Source organism: Petromyzon marinus, chromosome 44 (assembly GCF_048934315.1).
Source record: "Petromyzon marinus isolate PM22_M1 ecotype Great Lakes invasive population chromosome 44, UKy_Petmar_22M1.pri1.0, whole genome shotgun sequence".
Taxonomy (NCBI): domain Eukaryota; kingdom Metazoa; phylum Chordata; class Hyperoartia; order Petromyzontiformes; family Petromyzontidae; genus Petromyzon; species Petromyzon marinus.
In genome coordinates, this window is record NC_133710.1 from 4,655,077 (window position 1) to 4,681,775 (window position 26,699).

Sequence of the window (26,699 nt, forward strand, 5' to 3'; positions counted from 1 at the left end):
AGAGCGAGAGCGACATGGAGTAGGAAGAGAGAAGGTAGAGAAAGGGGGGGGGGTAGAGAGAGGGGGTAGAGAGAGAGGGAAGGGGTTTACATAAAGCAAAGCATTAAAAAAAACGAAATTATGAACGAAGCAAAGTGCCGACTACACCGAGCATCTTCTTGTTTCCTCTGATCGTAACAAAAAAAAGAGAGGGAGAGCGGGGGTGGGAGAGAGACGAGAGAGAGAGGCGAAAGGAGACAGCACGCGGAAGAGGATCGGCAGCAGAGTGAGTGGACAAGGGAGAGAGACGAGAGAGTGAGGCGAGGAAGTGTGGCGAGTGTGTAAGAGGGGAGACATCATGGAGAGTGCGGACTGCAGAGAGAGGGGAGAGTACACAGGGAGAGCGTAGCGAGAGGCGAGAGCGTGCAGAACGTATGGTTTGATAGGGGGAGGACAGGATTGAGGGTGCGGTAAGGGAGTGTGACGAGAGAGGGGAGTGAATGAGGGTGGAGTAAAGAGAGAGGGGAGGTGGGGGGGGAGCGTGCGGAGCGCAGTGCATAGGAGAGGAGGATCGTGGCGAGAGAGTGGAGAGTGCGGTGTGGCGAGGTTGTGTGGAGGGGAGATGGAGACTTGAGGAAGAGAGAGTGGGGGGCGAGCGGAGCCCCAGCGGGGGGGTGGATGCGGAGAGAGAGAGAGAGGAGGAGAGGAGAGTTCGCAGAGGATAGGAGAGAGGCTGTCGGGGGAGGGCGTGGAAGTGTGAAGAGAGAGAGTAAGAGAGTGTTGCGGAGAGCGGAGAGAGTAGGTAGAGACGGGGGAGAGAGGCTGTCGACTACAGAGAGTGGAGAGAGTGTGGCGGGAAGGGCGTGGAGAGAGGGGAGGGAGCGTGCAGAGTCTAGAGGGAGTGAATAGTCGACTGGAGAGAGAGTGTGCAGAGAGTGAGGTCTATAGAGAGTTGTGTGTGTCGTGACTCTAGTCCACAGAGGGAGTGTGTGTGTGTGTACGAGGGGAGGGAGGAGGAGAGAGGAGGAGGGGGGCAGCCGGAGTTGGCCGCGCCCGCTCTCGGCGCTCCGCTCACAATGGCAGCCGCAGGGGAGCTCCGCGCATTCGCCATCAGACTCAACAGGTGAGGAGAGTTCGACACCTGTACAGGGCCACGCGTCTCCTTCCACTCTCCACTCCCTCCACTCTCCACTCCCTCCACTCTCCTCTCCCTCCACTCTCTCCACTCTCCTCTCCCTCCACTCTCTCCACTCTCCTCTCCCTCCACTCTCCTCTCCGTCCTCTCCCTCCACTCTCCTCTCCTCCACTCTCCTCTCCCTCCACTCCCTCCACGCTCCTCTCCCTCCACTCCCTCCACTCTCCTCTCCCTCCACTCTCTCCACTCTCCTCTCCCTCCACTCTCCTCTCCCATCTCCTCTACCTTCCCTCTGTACTCTCCTCTCTCACTGTCCATCCACTCTGCTCTCCCTTCACTTCATCCACTCTCCCTGAATCTCCCCTAACCCTCCCAACTCTCACGACCATATCTAGGTGCGGCCTTTCTAATTATTATTGTCCAGAGGGTGTTGTGTGCATCTAGCGTGGCACAAGCGCTGTACGAATGCTCTTGTCACATGCGGATGCTGATTCATTCCACTGCTTTTGCTGAAGGAAAGGAAGTTTCTGTTGATGATGTGGTTACGACTGCTCCTGTTAGATTAATATGATCCAGCTGCTGCTGATGATGCTACTGGGAGTTTATTTCTACCATTGATGATTGTACTGCTACTTCTGCTTCTGATAATGATTATTCTGCTGCTGCTGATTACTATTATACAATTTTTACTGCTGCTGATTTTGATACTGCGGCTGCTGTTGATGATCCTGAACATTATTCTTCTGCTGCTGATTACTGTTAAACAAATACTACTACTACTGATGACTCATTCTGCAACAAACACTGCTGCTGCTGATAATTCAACTGCTGCCGACGGCAATGATAATTTAATCCTCCTGAAGATTTAAAAACTGCTGCTACTGTTGCTGATGATGATAAGAAGTAAATAGTTGCTGATGACTCTACAACTGCTACTGCTGCAAATGTCATGGTCAGTTTGCAGTTTCCCTCTGGACTGTAAACCCATCCCGGGTGTTGTCACAATGGCCATGTGCTCCCCAACGCCGCTCCGTGGTTATCAAAGTTCTCGTTTACGTGCCCACAAAGCCCGTGCCACGTCCATTACCGCACTGCCGATTAAGCAACGGTTGGATACGTACGGTGCGAAAGAAGTTCAACATCTTATATATTTCTAGAGCGATTTTATCCAAGACGCTTGACAAGGGTTATGAGTGGTACAATTCGGGTAGCTAATAGGGATGGGGCATGGGGAGTGAGGTTCGTGGGTACGGGAATTACAGGGGTACCTAGGGATGGCCATTATGAACCCACGCTAGCATTTCCAACGTCTGGGTCGATGGAGGGTGGGAGGGTGGTGGTTATTTGGGGTTGGTGGCTCACACAGAGATGGGAGACCCAGGTTATTTGACAGAAACACAAGTATATTTCCTGTCGAGAGACAAATATGGGAATGAGATGTTTTACCTGCTGTGTTGTTATTTATATTCTCCACAACGAAGGCGCAATGATTATATTGTGCTATTTATCGTGGAATTTTGTGTCACATTTTAACCAGAGAGGGTCCTTGCCAACAAACATCTGGCAGTTCACACAAACATTGATCCATGCAAGCCTGACTGCCGACGAGACAGTGGCTGTCGAAACGTGTCCATATTTTGCTTGCGTTGAACCACTGCTGCTCATGCGAAGCCCTCCCAGCAGATTGCGCAGCTGATGAGATGAATAAAGATAAGAAGAGTCCTCTTTATGTGGAGCGAGACGTATGGGACGGAGGCGTATTGTCTGCCTCTCGAATTTTGTGACTGCGATACAGCGTACCATCATGGCACAATCGACTTCGTCGTTTATTTTTGGCCATATATATTTTTTGGTCTGATGGTGGTGGTTGATCATCGCTAGATGAATTTTAAGAAAATATGACTGTACTTATTCATTTCCTGACAAAATGTCTAGGACGTAACAAATGCAACGCTTTAAGCGACAAAACGACAGCTTTCGTCCGTGAACTTTCACGCTTTGCAACACCAACAAAGGCATTTCAATTGTATCGATTTATTGCCGGTTACTTGTGACGTCGTCATTTCCGCAATTGATCGGTATCGTTAATAATTAATTACGTGACTGACAGTGTGAGCGTGAAAAGAGTGCGACTAGCAGCTTCGTGTGTGTTATAAGCGTGACACATTGTGTGACTGAGATCTTCGTGTGTGTTATACGCGTGACACATTGTGTGACTGAGATCTTCGTGTGTGTTATACGCGTGACACATTGTGTGACTAGCAGCTTCGTGTGTTATACGCGTGACACATTGTGTGACTAGCAGGTTCGTGTGTGTTATACGCGTGACACATTGTGTGACTGAGATCTTCGTGTGTGTTATACGCGTGACACATTGTGTGACTGAGATCTTCGTGTGTGTTATACGCGTGACACGTTGTGTGACTAGCAGCTTCGTGTGTTATACACGTGACACATTGTGTGACTAGCAGCTTCGTGTGTGTTATACGCGTGACATGTTGTGTGACTGAGATCTTCGTGTGTTATACACGTGACACGTTTTGTGACTAACAGCTTCGTGTGTTATACGCGTGACACATTGTGTGACTAGCAGCTTCGTGTGTGTTATACACGTGACATGTTGTGTGACTGAGATCTTCGTGTGTGTTATACGCGTGACACATTGTGTGACTAGCAGCTTCGTGTGTGTTATACACGTGACACGTTTTGTGACTAGCAGCTTCGTGTGTGTTATACACGTGACATGTTGTGTGACTGAGATCTTCGTGTGTGTTATACGTGTGACACATTGTGTGACTAGCAGCTTCGTGTGTTATACACGTGACACATTGTGTGACTAGCAGGTTCGTGTGTGTTATACACGTGACACATTGTGTGACTAGCAGGTTCGTGTGTGTTATACGCGTGACACGTTGTGTGACTAGCAGCTTAGTGTGTGTTATACGCGTGACATGTTGTGTGACTGAGATCTTCGTCTGTGTTATACACGTGACACGTTGTGACTAACAGCTTCGTGTGTTATACGCATGACACATTGTGTGACTAGCAGGTTCGTGTGTGTTATACACGTGACACATTGTGTGACTAGCAGGTTCGTGTGTGTTATACGCGTGACACATTGTGTGACTAGCAGCTTCGTGTGTTATACGCGTGACACATTGTGTGACTAGCAGGTTCGTGTGTGTTATACGCGTGACACATTGTGTGACTAGCAGCTTCGTGTGTGTGTTATACGCGTGACACATTGTATGACTGAGAGCTTCGTGTGTTATACGCGTGACACATTGTGTGACTAGCAGCTTCGTGTGTGTTATACGCGTGACACATTGTGTGACTGACAGCTTCGTGTGTGTTATACGCGTGACACATTGTGTGACTAGCAGGTTCGTGTGTGTTATACGTGTGACACATTGTGTGACTAGCAGGTTCGTGTGTGTTATACGTGTGACACATTGTGTGAATAGCAGCTTCGTGTGTGTTATACGCGTGACACATTGTGTGACTAGCAGCTTCGCGTGTGTTATACGTGTGACACATTGTGTGACTGAGAGCTTCGTGTGTGTTATACACGTGACACGTTGTGTGACTAGCAGGTTCGTGTGTGTTATACGTGTGACACATTGTGTGACTAGCAGCTTCGCGTGTGTTATACGCGTGACACATTGTGTGACTAGCAGCTTCGCGTGTGTTATACGTGTGACACATTGTGTGACTGAGAGCTTCGTGTGTTATACGCGTGACACATTGTGTGACTAGCAGCTTCGTGTGTTCTACGCGTGACACATTGTGTGACTAGCAGCTTCGTGTGTTATACACGTGACACATTGTGTGACTAGCAGCTTCGTGTGTGTTATACACGTGACACATTGTGTGACTAGCAGCTTAGTGCGTGTTATACACGTGACACATTGTGTGACTGAGAGCAAGCTGTTGCGTTCTGAGCGTTGCAGATTAAACTTGGAATGATTCGAACGTCAGGTGACAACATGGGAAAGCTTCAACTCTCACTGGAAGTACAGCGGAGCAATGAATACAATCCAACGACACTGCGAAATACATTCACGAAGCGATGGGGCCAACGTTAATATCGTATCGTCTAATATTGTGTCGTTTAACCCCAGGGGGTGATGGTTGGTGCATGGACACCAACCATCATCCCCTCCCGCAACAGCACACAATGGAATAGTCCATCATAAATAAACCATCACTTTTGTAATTGATTGTCCATTGGCCATACAGTCATGGTTCCTGACTAGTTTCCTGTGTGTGTGTTGAGTGGTATAGGCTATATGTGTTGTATGTTTGCGTGTAGAACGGCTGGGCGTTGTCCTGGCCACCCACCCCCTCGTGTGCCGTGCCGGTCTTGATACAGTGAGGGAAAAAAGTATTTGATCCCCTGCTGATTTTGGACGTTTGCTCACTGACAAAGAAATGATCAGTCTATAATTTTAATGGTAGGTTTATTTGAAAGGTGAGAGACAGAATAACAACAAGAAAATCCAGAAAAACACATGTAGAAAATGTTATAAATTGCTTTGCATTTTAATGAGGGAAATAAGTATTTGACCCCCTCTCAATCAGAAAGATTTCTGGCTCCCAGGTGTCTTTTATACAGGTAACGAGCTGAGATTAGGAGCACACTCTTAAAGGGAGTGCTCCTAATCTCAGCTTGTTACCTGTATAAAAGACACCTGTCCACAGAAGCAATCAATCAATCAGATTCCAAATTTTCCACCATGGCCAAGACCAAAGAGCTCTCCAAGCATGTCATGGACAATATTGTAGACCTACACAAGGCTGGAATGGGCTATAAGATCATTGCCAAGCAGCTTGGTGAGAAGGTGACAACAGTTGGTGCGATTCTTCGCAAATGGAAGAAACACAAAAGAACTGTCAATCTCCCTCGGCCTGGGGCTCCATGCAAGATCTCACCTCGTGGAGTTGCAATGGTCATGAGAACTGTGAGGAATCAGCCCAGAACTACACGGGAGGATCTTGTCAATGATCTCAAGGCAGCTGAGACCATAGTCACCAAGAAAACAATTGGTAACACACTACGCCGTGAAGGACTGAAATCTTGCAGCGCCCGCAAGGTTCCCCTGCTCAAGAAAGCACATATACATGCCCGTCTGAAGTTTGCCAATGAACATCTGAATGATTCAGAGGACAACTGGGTGAAAGTGTTGTGGTCAGATGAGACCAAAATGGAGCTCTTTGGCATCAACTCAACTCGCCGTGTTTGGAGGAGGAGGAATGCTGCCTATGACCCAGGGACGATGGACGGGGGCATGTACCGTCAAATCTTGGGTGAGAACCTCCTTCCCTCAGCCAGGGCATTGAAAATGGGTTGTGGATGGGTATTCTAACATGACAATTACCCAAAACACACGGCCAAGGCAACAAAGGAGTGGGCTCAAGAAGAAGCACATTAAGGTCCTGGAGTGGCCTAGCCAGTCTCCAGACCTTAATCCCATAGAAAATCTGTGGAAGGAGCTGAAGGTTCGAATTGCCAAACGTCAGCCTCGAAACCTTAATGACTTGGAGAAGATCTGCAAAGAGGAGTGGGACAAAATCCCTCTTAAGATGTGTGCAAACCTGGTGGCCAACTACAAGAAACGTCTGACATCTGTGATTGCCAACAAAGGTTTTGCCACCAAGTACTAAGTTTTGTTTTGCAGAGGGGTCAAATACTTATTTCCCTCATTAAAATGCAAATCAATTTATAACATTTTTGACATGCGTTTTTCTGGATTTTTTTGTTGTTATTCTGTCTCTCACTGTTCAAATAAACCTACCATTAAAATTATAGACTGATCGTTTCTTTGTCAGTGGGCAAACGTACAAAATCAGCAGGGGATCAAATACTTTTTTCCCTCACTGTAGGTGCTCGCTAACAGCACTTGCCCCAGTAGTCTGTTAAGGCTACATGGGGGGGGGGTCTTTGTCTTTGTAGCAGTTATCACGCTGCGTTACGAACCTGGCGACCCGAGTTCGATTCCCGCTCACGACCAACAACAGCGGCGAATATTTGAACCGGTTCAGGGCCTCCCCCCTAGGTCGACTCAGCCTCAAATGAGTACATGGCGCAGTGTGTAAACGTCGCCACTCGGGAGACAAAGACGGCCGGGCGTGGTGTTGGCCACCCACCCCCTCGTGTGCCGTGCTCGCCAACAGCACTTGCCCCAACAGTCTGTTACAGGCTATACGGGGGGGGGGGGTCATTGTCTTTATGTCTGTGTGTTCATAGCTGCGCGCTAGGAGTGCTTTACTACTTAGCCCAACAGTTTAAGGGGTGAGACTTCACACTTGTGTTTTTTTGTCTCCCCAGTGGTGAGACTTCACCACTGGGGAGACAAAAGGCCACACCATCCGTGGTGCTCGCAACACATGCCCCTTGTTGCGCCATGTCGGCCTTCACGGTGCTCGCGAACAGCACTTGCCCTTCCAGCCTCTGTGAAGGCAACATGGGCAGTGCCGGATTATCCTCGGAGCACGAGTGGTTACTACTACTTGTGTAGTAGCTACTACTCCTACTACTACTACTCCTAGTAGCTACTACTGGAGTAGTATCCACTAAGAGTAGTAGCTACTACACGTGTAGTAGCTACTAGGAGTAGTAGCTACTAGGAGTAGTAGCTACACGGAGTAGTAGCTACACGGAGTAGTAGCTACACGGAGTAGTAGCTACTACACATGTAGTAGCTACTACACATGTAGTAGCTACTACACATGTAGTAACTACTACATATGTAGCTACTACATATGCAGCTACAGGCCCCGCACTTTCAATGGCCCCTCGCTAAATGCTTTCAAGCTATCAATTCCGGTTCAGCGATTCTGCACTTGCTCTATTACTATAGTACTATACCGCCTTCAACTTTTATGAACGACTGGGTGTTTAAGATGAGCGATTTGTAGGATTAACTGGCGGTACAGCAAATGAAAAAATGCAATGTACTTTACTATGCAAGTTAAAAATTTATGTTTTAATATTTACGTGTTTTATTTATTTATTTAGGGCCCCTTTAGAAATAATAGTACAGGCCCCCTGCGCTAGCTTAATCAGGCACTAAACATGGGGGATCTTTTGCCTTTATGTGTGCACGATAATCCTCCTGGAGACGATCCGACAGGTACGGGACTTCAGTGTGATGCTGTGAAGCTGTCAGGGGGACTCGCCCTACAGAAAGCGCACATTAAACAAAGCATTGACCACAACTTGGGAGACCCACAGACCTGGTCAAGAGAGAACCCTTTTCAAATCCGCCAAACGCATTTTGTCCTGACAGTTAACCCGCCGGGTTCCGTACCACTGATTAAACAACAATCATTACTTATTTACCCAGGAAAAACCTAATTTTCTTCTAAGGAGGGTCCTGCTTTGAGACGTTTTGCCGACACCAATGACATTGTATGTGTGTGTATGTGCGTGTAGAGCTGTGGGGAGCGGTGGTGTAACGGTGCGCGGCGCTGCGCTACGAACCTGGCGACTCGAGTTCGATTCCCGCTCACGACCAACACCATTGACGATTATCTGAACCGATCCTGGGCCTCTCCCCTAGGTCGACTCAGCCTCAAATGAGTACCTGGTGTGGTGTAAACATCTTCACTGGGGAGACAGACGGCCGGGCGTGGTGTTGGCCAGCAACCCCCCATCGTGTGCCGTGCCGGCCTTCATAGGTGCTCGCTAACAGCACTTGCTCCAACAGTCTGTTAAGGGCTATACGGGCGATCTTTGTCGTTGTTTGCTAGCTTTGGCAGGACACGTGAGAAGCCGGAGGCAGCCCGTACGGCAGAGAGGGGACAACCATGCAGAGTCCACGCAGGAAGGTCGCCCGAGTAGGGAATTGAGTCGCACGGGTCACCACTGTGCCAACACACTCTATTCTCCCTCCATGTTGAACAGCGTCAGCGAATCCATGTTTTATGCATGATCTTTCTAACGTGCATCAACGTGCGGTGGGTGCACTGCAGCTGTGCAACAGCGTCGTTCGTGCATCATTGTGGCAGGGCGAGCGTGCAGCTAGCCTGGCACTGCCGTCACCACTCGCAGCGAGCAACGTTGGGGCACCTTGATGCTGACTCGAGTGCAAAGCGATGCTGTTGATCCACAGCATTTTACAAACTTCCAGACATCACTGCCGTAGAGTGTGTTTAGTTTCATGTGTGTGTGTGTGGAGTGGTGGTGGAGCGGTTATTAGCACACCACGTGAATAACTCGGTGACCCGAATTTGAAGCCAAATAATGACGCAAATGGTAACTTTGAGCCGTGTATTAAATAGTTTTGCATCGAACTTAGACCCCCATGTCCAACAGAGAGGGGTCCTTGGCGATAAACATCTGGCAGCAGACCCACGCAGCATTGCATCATGCTGATAAGACATTGAATGTCAAAACCGGTGCAGAGTTCGTTTGCTTCTATTGAACCAATTTTCGCTGAGTAAGCACTTCTTTAAAAGCCCTGTGTGTAGCCGATGTGTAAAACTAAAAAATACTGATAAGTCAGCCCATTATCAAGACTTATTGCTTGACACCCTGACCCGATCACTTCCCGACTGCTTTGTCTCGCCGGTTAAAAACTCTTCACTCTGAACGTTCACACCGATAACGCGATTACGACGTTCCGTAATGGCTGGGGAGGTGGTGGGGATCGCGTAGCTGGCGTGGGTGGGTGGCAGGGAGGGTTTGAATTTCTCTCATTGAATCCATCTTTCATTGGCAAATGATTGTTCTTTCTAATTAAGTTTCCTGGGCGATTAGAAGTGCTTACCGTTCGCTCAGCCGAGGGAATTGTGCTTAATTCGACTCAGCACCCGTCCCCAGCATTGGCCGGCGTTTTGCGTGTGGGTTGCATCGACATAATCGCCCCACACCCTACCCCCGGGGCGACCGCACGCTGACCAACACGATAAGCTGGCAGGGCCGGCGGACACTACACGTGTTCCCCCACACCCACCCCCCCCCCCACCACGGCAACAAGTGCCCACTCACTACAGCCGTCCTCTTCCCACTCACTCACCGCCCTCTTCCCACTCACTCACCGCCACCAGCTCACACAGCTGGCTGAGTGACTGTCTGATGGCTGAGTAATTGGTTTATTGGCTGAGTGACTGTGTAATTGGTTTATTGGCTGAGTGACTGTGTAATTGGCCGACTGGCTGAGTGACTGTGTAATGGCGGCTGAGTGACTGTGTAATTGGTTTATTGGCTGAGTGACTGCGTAATTGGCTGACTGGCTGAGTGACTGTGTAATTGGCTGACTGGCTGAGTGACTGTGTAATTGGCTGACTGGCTGAGTGACTGTGTAATTGGCTTATTGGCTGAGTGACTGTGTAATTGGCTGAGTGACTGTGCAATTGGCTGACTGGCTGGCTGAGTGACTGTGTAATTGGCCGACTGGCTGAGTGACTATCTAATGGCTGAGTGACTGTGTAATTGGTTTATTGGCTGAGTGACTGTGTAATTGGCTGACTGGCTGAGTGACTGTGTAATTGGTTTATTGACTGAGTGACTGTGCATTGGCCGACTGGCTGAGTGACTGTAATTGGTTTATTGGCTGAGTGACTGTGTAATTGGCTGACTGGCCAAGTGACTGTGTAATTGGTTTATTGGCTGAGTGACTGTGTAATTGGTTTATTGGCTGAGTGACTGTGTAATTGGCCGACTGGCTGAGTGACTGTCTAATGACTGAGTGACTGTGCGATTGGCTGGCTGGCTTATTGGCTGAGTGACCGCCTTATGGCTGAGTGATTGGCCGGTTAAATCATTGTGCTATGAATAAAGACAATTCCCTAAAATGTCTCCTTGTTCTCTTCTTCCACCCGTTTGTCCCACTCATGTGGGTCCGCTGTTCTTGCCAACCTTCTCCACGCTGCCCTGTCCTGTGCCATCTCTCTTTCCGCTCCTCGGGCCACCGTGTCCCATCGCACCACACCGCCCCACCTCTTATGCCTTTCTCTTGTTCTCTTTCCTTCCACTGGCATCACTTGAACCTTCTGACCCACGTAATTTTCCTGTTGTCTCTCCACATGACCGAACCACACCCACAGCCTTTTCTCTCTCATCTTCTCTGTGATTTCTACCACCTTGAGTCTTCCTCTAACTTCATTTCTCGCCCAACATCCACCATAACATCTCTGTGACTGCTATAGCCTGGTCCTCCTTCTTTCTTGTGCCCCAGCACTTGGCCCCATACAACAGCACCGGCCTCACCACTGTCTTGTACACTTTTCCCTTCAACCAAACTGGGACCCTCTTATTGCACACCACACCAGTCATCTCTCGCCATTTCAGCCATTCAGCCTTGGTTCTTGTTCACCCAATAACCTGATGTCTGACTGAATGAAACATTGTCTGAGTTACTAGCTGAGTGAGTGACTTAATAAACGAATGCCAAGAGTGACTATACCCAACTTGACAAGGTAAAGTAACTGACTTGCGTGAGTGACCAGCTGCCCGAGTGACCTACCGACCGTCCAATAGACTGACCGGCTGAGACCATGAAGCAATTGCTAGGCAGCAGCTCTCGCTCCCTGCGTTTCATCTCTCTGACCTTGCCCATGTAGCCACACAACCCCCCACCCCACCGCCGTGCGTTCATTGCGTTCCGTCTTGCAGGGCTGGCGCTGCGGAGCTGAGGAAGCAGGCGTCTTCCTCCAGCCTGCGCTACAGCGGGAGCCTCTCCCAGGCCTTCACCACGCCCCTCCATCCTGCGGTGAGTGTGGGCAAGGGCCCCGGGCCTCTCGCGAATGCGGGTGGCATAGCGGCGGTGCGTGTTGTTTGTTGTTGTAGTGTATCGATTCCCATTCACGTGCACCAACACTAGTGGGCGCGGTGTGTAAACATCGTCACTTGGCACTCGGGAGACAAAGGTGGCCGGTTATAGTGCTGGCCACCCACCCCCTTGTGTGCGATGCCTGTCTTCATCGGTGCTCGCTAGGAGCACTTATCCCTAACAGCCTATTGAGGCTATGGTGGGGGGGTCTTTGTGTGTGCGGAAGGTGAGTTTGGTTGCACGGGGTGTCTGGCTGAGGGAGTCTGCCAGGTGAGTGTGGGTGCTTGCTGTGTGCGGAGGAGTTCCCGCAGTGCGGTTCTGGCTGTGAAGCCGGTGGTATGCGTGGAATCCTCGCTCATCAAGGTGGAACGCTGCGGTACAAATCCATCACCACCCTCGGCTCCTATTCATCGGCAACCACCACCGTGGACCCATATCACAAAGGGCCTAACGTCTCGCTGAATAGCGGACACGGCCGTAGCGAAGATGCATGGTAGATGTGGTGTGCCAGGTGCAGAAATCATTTCCCGGGTGCTGACTCAACCTGGACCCAGCTGGGATTCATCCCTGGCCTGACATGGAGACTTGCAGACTAACACGGAGACCCGTAGACTAACACAGAGACCCATAGACCAAGAAATACCCATATACTAAAACAGAGACCTATATATGCACATAGGACGGATAGACCCGCATGGGATGCACTGAATATTTTCTGGCACTGCAGAAGATGGCACGTGACTAAGTCGTAGCCACAGCCATAGCGATACAGGTACAGTATACTGGATGCGGTGTGCCGGGTGCGGGAATACGCTGACCCCCCTGACCAACCCCTGGCTGGAATTAAGCGCCTTGCTTCACCGCACACTCTGTGTGCGTGGGATGGGAATCAGAGTCGTTCGTTTGTCTCTCAGTGCGCTTATTCTGGCGAAGGTCTCAGCGGCAGCATGCTGAGTAAGGGCGGTCCACGCCTCCCTTTCCCTGGCGACCGACTCGAGCTCTTCCTGGGGAATTCCCAGGTGTTCCCAGGTCAGCTGAGCGACATCGTCCTGCCAGCGTGTCCTGGGCCGCCCAGTTAGGAGAGTCATGGGAACAAAATGGGGGGGGGGGGGGGGAGCGGAGCTGTGGAAAAAACATAACCCAAATGTAGATTTTTATTAAAAAATTAAAGCCATGCTAACGACACTGCTACACATTTACAATCCACGCGTGATCGTTTGTATTGTAATCGTCTGCCCACAGATGGCCACACAATTAACTTAAAACATTCAACCCCCGGCCAGTCTTCGCAGCGGCGGCTACATCGCATGCTTTCAGATGCACTTCAGCGGCCGTCTGCAACGCTCTTCTTTCTATTTGGAAGTCACTGGAGCTATGCACTTTTAAATCGAAATTGAAAACTCATATCTTTAGAACTGCTTTTTGTGTTTAGTTTGTTGTCCTTCCCCCGCACCTCCGATTAGAACGGCTTCCCAGTACGGTGCGAAAGAAGTTCACCGTACATATATACATTGCCGGACCTAGCCTAGCCGGGTTTCCCATTTAGCTACAGCAGGTCGGCTCAAGATTAAATAATTCAATAAATCCCCGCAGCCTCCACGCGGTCTCCCCCATGCCTCTTGAGCACGTGGAAGAACCCCCCCCCCCCCCACTTCAGCAGTTCACCTGCAACATGGAGTGAATGCTGCAGGTAAACTTCCGACCGTACAAGCAAGGAGACCCCCCTTCTCTTTAAGATCACGAGTCCCAGTTCGACTCACTTCGTTTATTTGTTCCCCCTGCTATTCACACAAACCGTCGACTCATCAGACAACAAAGGCGTTTGTGGGTGAACGAGTTTTTAACATTGCCCCTTTAATCGACCCCAGTGCTTGTAGACCCCTTCCTCATCACGTAGCTTCCCTGCATCGTGCACCCAACACGTGCCGGACTGAGCGAGTCCTCAGAATCTTAGCAATTCCTTGCCCAAGCGTAACGCAACAAGAGCAGTGCCCAAACCAACTTGTACGAGCTTCATTTGTTACGAAGGTTTCCAGCAAAGCTTCGTAAAACCGGTTTGAAATACATCGGTCTGTAGAAAAATCTAAATTAAATAGATCCGTTTTATACATAGGCTTTCACGGCCAATATTGTGATTCATAATTAGTTTCTAATTGGGCCGGATTGTCGTGTTGTGTATCATGTCGACTTTTAGTGATAACCCTTCACCACCCAGCAAGAGGAGGTTGCGATGGCTTGGAGAGGCCTTCATCCAGCAGCGTATTGATCATGGCCGATGAAAATTATGATTTGGTGTCCCGGACTCATACATATTAAACAAGTCGTGTGGGCAGGTGTACGGAAAGCTCGGGCAGAAGGGCCGTAGTGGTTGGAGCCCACCAAGTTTGATTACCGGCCACGGCAAACATCAGCGGCGAACGATATCTGAACCAATCTCGAGTCCTCACACCCACTTTGCCACGAACCCACATTGAGCAGCGTGATGAAGTATGGTCAAACCAACCCCCATGGGTGATGCCAGCATTGGGAGGCCTTCATCCAGCAGTGGATTGACGCGAGTCTCGGGACCCTTGAAGCGAATAAAACGTGAGGCTCGGTACATCTTTCCTAGATACATTTCTACCCTTATATGCATGTTCAACTTATTACGCATGGTACATAGCTAACTGTGCTCATCGGAAAGTCTCACCAAGTTTCAATACTTATTCAGGAGGGTCCTGTAAAGTTTTTTTTCGGGAGGGAGTGATGTCTGATGAGTGTAATCCCAATTGAGTAGTTTGCAGATAATTTTTCAGCATTGGGATGTTTGGCCCAATACCGGTTACATTGTGTGTTAGTTTTTAACTAAGATCAGAGGTAACCCATGCAGAACAGAGGAAGAAACAGACAAACTCCAATTATTCTCACTCACACTCTCACACACACCTTATACTGTCAGATCCACTGTAACTCTGCAGAACAGGGGGAGAACTTACAAACTCCACACAGCAAGCCGCCCGAGTCAGGAATTGAACCCACCAGGACCGGCTTGCTGTCGAGGCACAGGTGGTAGTACCACTACGGCACACCCTGCAGCCCCCGAATAAGATTTTAATCAAGCGAGCACTGTGGGAAGACCTTCATCCAGCAGTCAACAAAGGGATGTGCATTATTCACCAACGTGTATTTTATTATTATTTTGACGAGCAGCTGCACAGTTGGCTGGCCACAGGATCTGGCATACAAGGGCCCCTACTTCCTTCAAGGAACTGAAATCGCCCTTGCACATAACGCACTGCTGCTGCTGACGCCAACGCTCCTTGCCCTGGTAGGCGAGATACCGGGAGGGGGGAACATTAGGGCAACCGCAAGCCACCCTCCACCACTTGCAGCCGGAAGCATGTTACCCGCTGCGCCAGCAGGCCAGCAAGAGAAGCAGGATGCACAATAAAAAAAAAGCTGTTCGTGTAAATCTATCTATATTTTGTGTAAAGCGCTTCGAAATGCCGGTATTGTTGACAAGTGCGATATGTTACTAAATAAATAAACAACACTGACAAGCAGACACTGCACCGCTTTCATATATCGGTTCCCTGAACGTAAAAAATATCATTTTTTTTACAAATCCCACGCGACAGTCTTAGGACATTATACTTTCACCAATGGTTCGACACGAGCAAAATGCCGGTTATGACATTCAGTATCTCATCAGCAGCAGTCAGCCTTGTTAGAAACAATGTTGGTGAACTGCCAGATGTTTAAATTTTGATTTAAAGCTTTCGTGACTGCAGTAATTCATATTCTTAGCTCTTTCGGTAAAGTCACGTTGAAGGGAAACAATAAAATAATAAAATATATATAAAACAATAAAAAATTCTCACGACGTTGCGACCATAACACAAACGGTCGTCATCACCGTTTAAAAATAAATAAATTTATGCAAACCGACACACCTGATGACGACCGTTTGTGTTATGGTCGAAACGTCGTGAGAATTTTTTATTGTTTTATATATATTTTATTATTTTATTGTTTCCCTTCAACGTGACTTTACCGAAAGAGCTAAGAATATGCCAGATGTTTATCGGCAATGGCCCCTCTCAGTTAGTTATGGGTCCTGGTTTGATTCAAAACTATGGAAGACACAACTCAAATTAACCACGAGCATTGTCAATGCAAGTAACAAAATATACGGAGGCATGTTGTCTGCTTATTTATGTTCCAAAATATTGAATGATCGACCGAAGTTAGATGCACAAAATGGGTGTGCGGAAGATGGGACATCAGTATAATCATCATCCACTTCTGGACAAATGCCTCCAACAAGACTGTCGCCATCTCCCAGGTCTCGCCATGCAACAATCAATCGAGCTCCTGCACACACAAGCCAGTTTCATTGCTCCACCTCCGCGATGGACGTGTCCTCTTGGCTGCCACTCCGGAGTTAGTCACGACCACCGGCCATCGCCCCTCCTAACTGTGACGCGTCCTGCCCAAGCACCGCTCGCTTCTCTTAACTGTCAATGTGATGATGATGATGACGATGTCTCCAATGTGCGTGTTCCTTAATCCATGCGTTCCTCTTCCTGACTCCAACTAAAACCGACAGTCCAGTACACTACTGTGTGTGACAATGGTTGGGGAGGTTTACCAGAATGGACGCGCGAGGAAGGGGACTTGCTTAGGGGGGGGGGGGTGGCGGGGGTGTTGAACAGAAAGGACCCCTACGAAGGGGACTTACTTGGCGAGCTTTGCTGGGAGCTACCCAAAGGACTGGCCCGGAGGGTGGACGCTGACATTTAATAAACGTGCCCATTGTTGTTTTAGCAGCCGCTACGGGAGATCGAACGAACAAAACCGGCGAAACTCTTGGATCGTCACTTCAACACGCAGCAGGCTTTCGTGACCAATATCATCCATGATAAGAGTTTTTTTGGGGGGGGTTAGGTCGCGTAAATCTATAGATGTGTCGTTAAAACCCGACACAGCCAACTAGTAAGGGTTGTCACGTGAACAGAACGTGGCCAATTCGTCACTAGTACAGCACTAGCCGGTGTGTTGGAGAGCATTGGATTGTCGCCAAAGTCCACAGAGCGCGCGCTAGCCGCGCCTCGGCAAAGCGCATTCCACACCTGCGCGCATTCCACGTGGTTCAATCCTGTAAAAAAACAAAACAAAAATTATACCTTTCGTGAGCTGCTCGCTCTTGTTGTTGTTAATCTCTGGTGCCGAGCCACGTGCCCCTGCCGTGAAGCTCCTGCCAAGTTCCAAGCCCACGACAAATTGTAAATCCGAGCCGCACCTGTGCTGGGGCAGGTCCCGCACGGTCGTGGTCGAGCTTATGCAAGCCCCCCCAACATTCCTTACCATCACCGCCCCCCCAACATTCCTTACCATCACCGCCCCCCCAACATTCCTTACCATCACCGCCCCCCACCATTCCTTACCATCACCGCCCCCCAACATTCCTTACCATCACCGCCCCCCCAACATTCCTTACCATCACCGCCCCCCACCATTCCTTACCATCACCGCCCCCCAACATTCCTTACCATCACCGCCCCCCACCATTCCTTACCATCACCGCCCCCCCTAACATTCCTTACCATCACCGCCCCCCCAACATTCCTTACCATCACCGCCCCCCCAACATTCCTTACCATCACCGCCCCCCCCCAACATTCCTTACCATCACCGCCCCCCCAACATTCCTTACCATCACCGCCCCCCCAACATTCCTTACCATCACCGCCAGCCCCCCCCCCCCCCCCCCGGAGTCGCAAGCACCATACACCTCGGTACGACCCCGCTAAATGTGACCCGTCGATAATAAGCGGGGGGGGGTTATATCGCGTACAATTATAAATGTGTCGTTAAACCTGCCGCCACCCGACACGAATCTCGATATGAAGCAACAGACGAGCAGCGGCTTAAACGCGCGCACCGGAGTACACGCACAATGCAATATTATTTGAATTCCCACAGCCACGAAAGTTCAGCACAATACAACCAGGGCCGCCATTCGCCACGGCGCTTGTGCCAGGCTAGGTGCCGAATGGCTCACAGGGCTATACCAAATAAATAAATTATGAACTATGAAAATGAACTATGAAGAGACAGACGGGGCAAGTGCTGTTCGCGAGTGGCACAGACGAAGGCCGACACGGCGACACACGATGTGGTGGGTGACCAGCACCCACGCCCCGGCCGCCTTTGTCTTCCCGGTGGCGATGTTCACTGCGGGGACTCATTTGATGCTGAGTCGACCCACGCGGTCGCACAATCCCAACACTGTACACTTACTGTACAGCGTTTTAGTATTTTGTGGTCCCGGCAGCTGTGGGTGGGTGGGGGTGGAGAAGAGGGGGCGGAGGGTGAGGGGAGGGGCTGGAGGGTGAGGGGAGGGGCTGGAGGGTGAGGGGAGGGGCTGGGAGGGTGAGGGGGAGTGAGGGGAGGGGCTTGGCAGGTGTTGGGGGGCCGATAAGCCCTGGGGTGGGGGAAGTGACGGGCACGGCTGCCAGTAGGCTGCCAGCAGGCTGCCAGCAGGCTCCAAGCTATGCCAGATCCAAGAGGTTTTTACCTCTGATTTATAATGGTAGTACTAACAAGTCCCCTCCACCCCCCCGTGCTTACCCGGGAGAGTCTCAAGACTCCTTTTGAAAGGAGGGTCCCGCTACGTTTTGTCGATGTTTGGCCCATGAATTCCACTTGTGAAGAGTTGCCATTATGCGAGGGGATAACATTAACAAAAAATCAACGCTTTTTTGTGAATCCGAGAGGGCAATTGGATTTAGGAGGGGGGGGGGGACACAAACGCATTGCCAATCACCCACAAATATTGGGCCTGGCTCTTGTTTCACGAATATTCATTTGTACAGCTGGACTGTGTTGGGCCTGGTTGAGGGGCCGGGGGGTGACTCAGCCCACCATCCATCCCGGCTGGATGATACAATCAGTTCCATTTGTGTTTGGGGTAGTGCACATGGGCGGATTTGCGAGGGGCATGGGGGCATGGGGGGCATCAACGCCCGGCCCAAACTGGACACCTTTACTCATTTATTTTCAGTAGTTTACAATTAAGATGACGACCTCTGCCCCCCTACCCGTACCGATAAGGCGCCTCCAGCCAAATCGCAACCGTCCCGGCACCAATTCTGAAAATTAAGTTGACGCCTCGGTGGGCCTTTGCGTGGTTAGGACGGGGATGGTTTTAGTTTTATTTGTATGCCTTTGGGGTGTGTTTGCTCACCTTTCCTTGTACTTTGCACTACAATTGTACGTGTTTTTGTTTGTTGTTATAACGTTCTTACTCGACCCTCCTGGACACCTGTGAAAAAAAGCTTTATAGCTCATCGGATTCCTCCACTATAAATACTTAGTCTTACTCTTTGGTTTTTTCGGTAAAGTCACGTTGAAGGGAAACAATAAAATAATAATAATATATAATATATATAAACAATAAAATTCTCACGACGTTTCGACTGTAACACAAACAGTCATCATCAGGTGTGAAAAAACCTGATGATGACTGTTTGTGTTACAGTCGAAACGTCGTGAGAATTTTATTGTTTATATATATTTAATGATTTTATTGTTTCCCTTCAACGTGACTTTACCGAAAGAACCAAGAATATGAACCAAAGAGTAATTCCTGCAGTCACGAAAGCTTCAAATCAAGCTTAATACATAGTCTGTTTTAGAAATCGGCCATCAGAAAACTTGCCCCATATATGGAAGAAAGTAGGTGGTGGTGTGAGCCCGAACGGGGTGTGTAGGTCGTGAATCGACGTTAATTGTATGGATTCTGATCATTCGATCCTGTGAGCCAGCTCAAAAAGTCGAGTAATCCCATTGGTTGAGTATAGCGCTGTTTGACACACAGCCCTATTTTTGATTGGCTAATATCTGCACGATAGGTGTTTGATTCCGTCGCAGTCCGTTTCCATTCCATCACAGCGCCCTCACCTCAGAGGTTCGCAGTCGAATCTGGCAGTCCGTCCTGGTAATCGCTGAGGTGGTAGGTAGTGGTGCGCAATGTGATATTAACCGTATAAATACTCCGACCACGCACCGTCTGCTTCACTCGCAGTGGACGTGAAAGGTTCCTAGCGATGTCAATCCGATAAAAAGCGTAGGCCACGTGGTGCGCCGACGTAACGGTCCAAACCGGTGGCCAACTTCGACAAATGACACCGATCATTGCCCAAATGGGCAAAAACCCGACAGCGCAACTTGGCCCTCTGCTGTCAAACTACCACAGACTTATACCCGTCTGTGAATCATTACCCGCACTTTCGTGATAGCCTTGCCCTATAAGAATGATTGCGAATGATTGATGATGGTGGTAATTCTGTGATAATGAGAATAATGGTGATGGTGACGTTGGATATCAGTGGAAGATTCGCGGTGTGGGGGGGGGGGGGCGCTACCCCACCCCCGCCACCCCCTTGAGACCCCATATTTTATTTATATCCACCAGAGAGAAGCCATCGCATGTTTTTCGTTTTCGCATTAACGTCGTGGGGCCCTATTTAAACCACTTGACATTTGGGGACCGTCCCTCCCGCGCGCCCCTCGGGACGTGGCTGCGCCCGTGCGTCGTGAGATTCCGCCGTGTGCCAGCGCGGCACGGCCTTGCTTGGCACGGGGGGGTTTGGCCGCGATTGTGCGCGTTTCCTACACGGGATGTGGATAGTGAGCTGTCTCAGCTTCAACGGCGGCCACGCGGGCGAGTCCTGAGAAACAGAGACTGATGACGGCCTTGGGTGGGGGGGCTGTGGCCCCCTCCCCAACTCTCTCTCATCCACCTCTACTACCTCTCATCCCCTCCATCCCTTCCTCTCAACTCCTCCATCCCTTCCTCTCATCCCCTCAATCCCTTCCTCTCATCCCCTCCATCCCTTCCTCTCATCTCCTTCCTCTCATCTCCTCCATCCCTCCATCTCATCTCCTCCATCCCTTCCTCTCATCCCCTCCATCCCTTCCTCTCATCCCCTCCTTCCCTTCCTCTCATCCCCTCAATCCCTTCCTCTCATCTCCTTCCTCTCATCTCCTCCATCCCTCCATCTCATCTCCTCCATCCCTTCCTCTCATCCCCTCCATCCTTTCCTCTCATCCCCTCCATCCCTTCCTCTCATCTCCTTCCTCTCATCTCCTCCATCCCTTCCTCTCATCTCCTCCATCCCTTCCTCTCATCTCCTCCATCCCTCCCTCTCATCTCCTCCATCCCTTCCTCTCATCCCATCCCTCTGTCCTTCCCTCCCCCTCTAATCCTCTCCTTCTCATCCCCTCCCTCTCTCTCTCTCTCCCTTCCTTCCCCTCCTTCCTCTCCCTCCCTCTCATCCCCTCCCTCCCTCTCATTTCATCTCAGTCAGTTAACCCATGAGACCTGGGATTGACCCGTCACCTCCGCGATAGCCTCAAAGTGCACCTAGTCTGGCACAAGCGTTGTGGTGACGTCACCACCACGTTGTGGCGAATGGCGGCTGTTGTTGCTGCTCTAGTCCACGTGTGCCTGCACGTGCGTTTGTGTTTCTGTCCCCCAGCACACAGCCCCGCCCTGCGGATATCCATGTGGAGAATGGCCACAGAAGACAGGGTGTGGGTGCTGTGAATGGTGGGTAGATGGTGTGGGTGGTGAGTAGATGGTATGGGTGGTGTGAGTAGTGGGTAGATGGTGTGGGTGGTGTGGGTGGTGTGAGTAGTGGGTAGATGGTGTGGGTGGTGTGAGTAGTGGGTAGATGGTGTGGGTGGTGTGAGTAGTGGGTAGATGGTGTGGGTGGTGTGGGTGGTGTGAGTAGTGGGTAGATGGTGTGGGTGGTGTGAGTAGTGGGTAGATGGTGTGGGTGGTGTGAGTAGTGGGTAGATGGTGTGGGTGGTGAGTGCAAGGTGTTGGTGGTGAGTAGATGCTAGGGATGGTGTGGGTGGTGAGCACACGGCGCTGTCTCACAATACATGCTGGGGAAAATATTCGACGATAAAAAAGCTACCTGAAGGATCTTGGCCTTTGTGTCTCTGCGCTGGCAGATCCCGGCATGCGACGTGGTAGAGCCCGTGGACGTGGAGGAGGTGCTGAGCTCCCACGCGGCACCCGACTCCGCTCCGCTCCGCGACATCTCCGAGTTCCCTCCGGACGACGTCACCGTCACCTTCGCTCCTCGCGAGTGCCGCACTGTCACCCCCTCCCTGCCGGATGAAGATGGGTGAGAGGACGGGGGTGGGGGGGGCGGGTGGGTCGTGGGTCGGGTTGCAAAGGTCACGGAAGTCGTGGAGATCACGGAGGTCATGTGGCTCGCGTGAGCCGTGTGTCGTGGGGGTCACCGGGGTGACGACCCTTCAGCGTGTGCATGTTTGTGTCCACAAGTGCTGGGAGCTTCTTCAGGAAATTAACGAAAACTCGTGGGAGAGCTGTGAAGTAGCACAGCCGCAAAAACCCTACGCGATGACCTGCAGTAGCACCGCCCTCCGAGATGCCGGGGCATCTCTCAGCGCTCAACGTTTCAAAGGGCACCCCTAGTGGCAGCTGTCCCTGTGTGGCACTAGGTGATTTGGCACCTGGCCTGCAAACGGGCATTAGTCTGGCAGTAGGTGGACACCGTGATTGCTATGTGTAATCCCAAGTGAGTAAATTGGTAGTGTGAAATTTGCGAATTAGTGAACATTTGGACCCTGCATTCGTGATGCATTTTACTTGTTTACTATGAACTAACCAATCAAACTTCTCTCACTCTATCCCTGCCCCCACATCCCACCGTCTATCGCTCTCTCGCTCTCTTGCAGCTGGGATGCGAGCGCGCACGTGCGAGACTGCGTGCGATCGTTCACGGAGGACTGGGCGGTCGTCACGCGCAGGTGAGTGAGAATTGTATTTTCCGATCAAATCCCAAAAATTTGGAACACATTCTTAATACATAGGTATCAAATGCTAAATTATAATTCGTTTCGTTGCGGAGAATGTAAGTCGCAAAAATATATAAGCAGACAATTCTCCTGGCTTATTTTGCCACATATTCTCCACGCTGATGCTCAGGATTGCTTTGTGTTATGTATTATATTGTTGTGCACCAAACTACTGGGTCCCATGTCTAACAGAGAAGGTCCTTGCTTATAAACATATGGCAGTTTACCAGAATTGGTTCTGACTGCTGATGAGATACTGAACGTCAAAGCCGGTTCAGAGCTTTGCTTCTATCGAATCGTTAACGGTGAAATGATGCACTCCCAAAAGGCCGTGTGGCCAATGGGATGCTCATTTTTTTTTCATTTGAGGGGACAGATGTATAAAACGGCTCGCTTGGCCTTCACGGGGCCCAGCAAAAGCTGTACTAGGGTCGGCCGGCAATCAGTCCCAGTGGCCCGCCCCGCGTTCGGAAGCGATTGTGGGATTTATTGCGGGAAATTAAACCGCGACACTCAGTCCTCAGAGAGGGGTCTGGAGAGGCTCGGCGAGTTGCCTGTTGTCACCTTCGGCCATAGGTTTTTGGCAGCGGTTAAATTCCCACCGGGGGGGTCTGTGGAGGCATTTTCTGCAACACCGCGGCGCCATCGTCGCCGCAGCAACCGCGGCCCGACTTCCTCTGTCGCGTCGCTCGAGGTCCCTGTAGCCTCAGCCGCCCCCGTTGCTGTTGCTAGGCCGGAGGTAATAAACCTCCAGACTCACCGGACAAATTTCCTCACTCTTTTCTGGAAAAAAAAAAAAATTCGAACAAACCACACTGACCGGCGTGTTGAAGTGTATGGTCCGATGGCTCCACGACCACCCACACAGCATGGGGAGTCCTTAATCCAGCAGTGGATTGATGAAGGTAGTACATTGATTATTGAAGTTGTCTATACGTGGAAGGAGTCGTCATCGTCATCGTTTCGAGGGTTAAGCAAAGTGGGGCTCGGGCAGGAAACGTGAGGGCTGTGAGCGGCGACGGCCGGTGGCCGAGATTGACAATGGAGCGGCAGCCAAATGAGTGAAGGCGCCCCGAGAGGGCGTCCACCCGTGGCGGAGATGGAGCGATGAAATCGACTAAGGGCGCAGGAGTTGAACGGATCGTAGCAAGACCGTGAGATTTGTCACCCGCTCTGGGAGGCCTGCATGCAGCAGGGAGATGCATGTGTGCTTTTACATTGTTATTATTGTTGTTATGCAATTGTACGTTAGAATTATAATAATTATTATCATCATACTTCCTCGAGTGCCATATCTAGATATGGGAGGTAAAAGCACTGGATCTGGCAGCGCTGCTGCCCAGGCCGCTATCAACAGGAAGCCAGTCCTCACTTCAACTCGGATTGAGGGAGATCTGGGAGTTTAATGCTGATAAAGCATAAAACTCAAAATGCAAAAACTTCCAAATCTTCCCATCGTTTTACAGAAATATATCGACGACACGGCACATTGAGCCTGTTGTGTCACCTACATGACTTTATTTACCCGGGAAAGCCTCAACGACTCCCAGGGCTCTTTTTTTAGGACGATTCTGCTACTTTATTAGGAAGTCTGGCCGATCGGGGGGGGGGGGGGGTGCGGGGGGGGGGGCAGGTTGGTATGGTGGTACCAGTCAAACTATTCTCATCATCTATATAAAGCCGCACTGAACAGCACGGTCAAGTATGGTCAAACAATCTCCACGACTGACACTGCTTGAGGAGGCCTTTGTCCCGCAACGGAAGCTCAGAACTATTATTATTATTTCTGTCCGTTATTTTTTTTATTACAAAGTAAAAATGGTCATTTACTAAAGATGACATTGGTGGAGTTTGTCACACGGAGGTACAGTGGGACGTTTTGTTCCCTGGCTTGAGCTCTCATGGAAGGAAAACACTTCTTGACGGATATCCAAAAGACTTCATTTTCGCTCTCCGTGTCTCGCGAATGTAGATGCCAAATGATAACTAAAACAATTCGTTCATTCTCCGTCTCTCTACTGATCATATCCGGATTCGAAATTAACGACGTCTGTTTTGGCCTTGACAAACGGCATCGGTTGTGTTGGAGGTAACACGAAAACTCGTAACCGGTGTTGCCTCTGTGAGCAGGTACTAGCGTCTCCATTGTGGCCATGGAACTTAAACTATGGACCCTAAACTAGACCCAAAGAGACCCACAGAGACCCACAGAGACACAGAGAGACACAGAGAGACCCAGAGAGACACAGAGAGACCCAGAGAGACCCAGAGAGACACAGAGAGACCCACAGAGACCCACAGAGACCCACAGAGACCCAGAGAGACCCAGAGAGACACACAGATACCCACATAGACCCACAGAGATACAAAGAGACAGAGAGACACAGAGAGACCCACAGAGACCCACAGAGACCCACAGAGACCCAGAGAGACCCAGAGAGACACAGAGAGACCCAGAGAGACCCAGAGAGAGACCCAGAGAGAGACACAGAGAGAGACACAGAGAGAGAGACACAGAGAGAGACACAGAGAGAGACACAGAGAGAGACACAGAGAGAGACACAGAGAGAGACACAGAGAGAGACACAGAGAGAGACACAGAGAGAGACACAGAGAGACACAGAGAGAGACACAGAGAGAGACACAGAGAGAGACACAGAGAGCAACTGAGACAGAGACCCAGAGAGATACTGTACTTGGAGACACGTATGTATGTATGTATGTTGGACTTCTTTCGCACCGTACGTAGCCAACCGTACTAATCAGTGTGGGGAAAGGACATAGAGATATACAGAGATACATAGAGGCTCATGGAGACGCATAGACCCACAGCAGTGTAAACGTGGCCATGCAACCCAAACTATGGACCATATACTAAACCACTGTAGGCTATGTTCCGCACAGGAGAAATAACAGCAAAGCTACACGAACTCTCTCTGCTGAAGCCCTCTCGTCGTGGCCAGCAGAACTCGACATTGGTGTGGAGCTCCTGAACCAGATTGCCAACGTACGCGAGATCAGAATGGCTTTGGGCAAATGTTTCAATGTGCGCAGAACCCTCGTCCACAGAGAGTCCTGAGACACGTCGAGGCCTTCCTGGGCAAATGCATGGCATTATTAATTGCATCACGAAGGAAACCACCAAGTCGCTTAGGAAAGAGGACGTTTGTGAAATGTGTCAGACGGAAGTACAGTACAGTAGTACATTTTATTTCCTGGTTACACAGCCCAATAATAATAAATAATTTTACTAAATATTTTACTCAACAGTCGAGGAATTTGTAAACGTTTCGTAAGATATCAACACAAACTGCCCCATGGTGGTGTAGTACGGTCATACAACGCCTATGACTGACACTAAAACGAAACTATTTAAAAGTATTTTAAAAAATGTATTTTACCAAGTAAGGCCCACTGAACTATACAGCTCTTTTTCAGAAGCGAGCTGACCACAAATTATCGCTCAACGAAGTGGCTTATCGCGTGGAAATGTATAGCAGCCAAATGCTCCATAAAAGCATGTTTCTAAATGTGGAGGGAAAAACCGGAAGGGCCGGAGAAAATCCACGCGACCACGGGGAGAGCGACATACAAACTCCAAATCTACAGGCATAAGGGTCAGGATCGAACCCACGACCCCCTGTATACCAGGCGAGGGAGTTAACATCTCGCCACCGTGGCGACCCCACGACATGCAGGAGACCTTCATCCAGCAGTGGATTGATAAAGGGCTGTATATTATTATTATATGGGATATAGGAAGCCGCCACAGCAGTGAAACGGTCAGCACACTTGACTTGCAATCAAGTCCCAAGATTCCATCTCCAAGACGCAGCAGTTGAAACAATGGGGACAGAGTTTTTTCTCCAATCAACCCCCCACAACCGCCTCTGTCCACCCAGCTCTACGATTGGGTTCAACACGGTTAGTGT

General features: G+C 50.1%; 1 protein-coding gene across 1 annotated transcript in view; it reads left to right on the plus strand.

The window, feature by feature from the left end:
- Positions 1-233: 233 nt before the first annotated feature.
- Positions 234-26,699, plus strand: part of LOC116951974 (dedicator of cytokinesis protein 7-like) — an 87,567-nt gene continuing 61,101 nt past the window's right edge. Inside the window, exons 1-4 of the mRNA XM_032970922.2 lie at positions 234-1,102; positions 11,733-11,829; positions 21,895-22,070; positions 22,648-22,719. Of these exons, the coding sequence (XP_032826813.2) occupies positions 1,056-1,102; positions 11,733-11,829; positions 21,895-22,070; positions 22,648-22,719 (392 nt within the window). The 5' untranslated portion in view covers positions 234-1,055. The remainder of the gene's footprint in view (positions 1,103-11,732; positions 11,830-21,894; positions 22,071-22,647; positions 22,720-26,699) is intronic.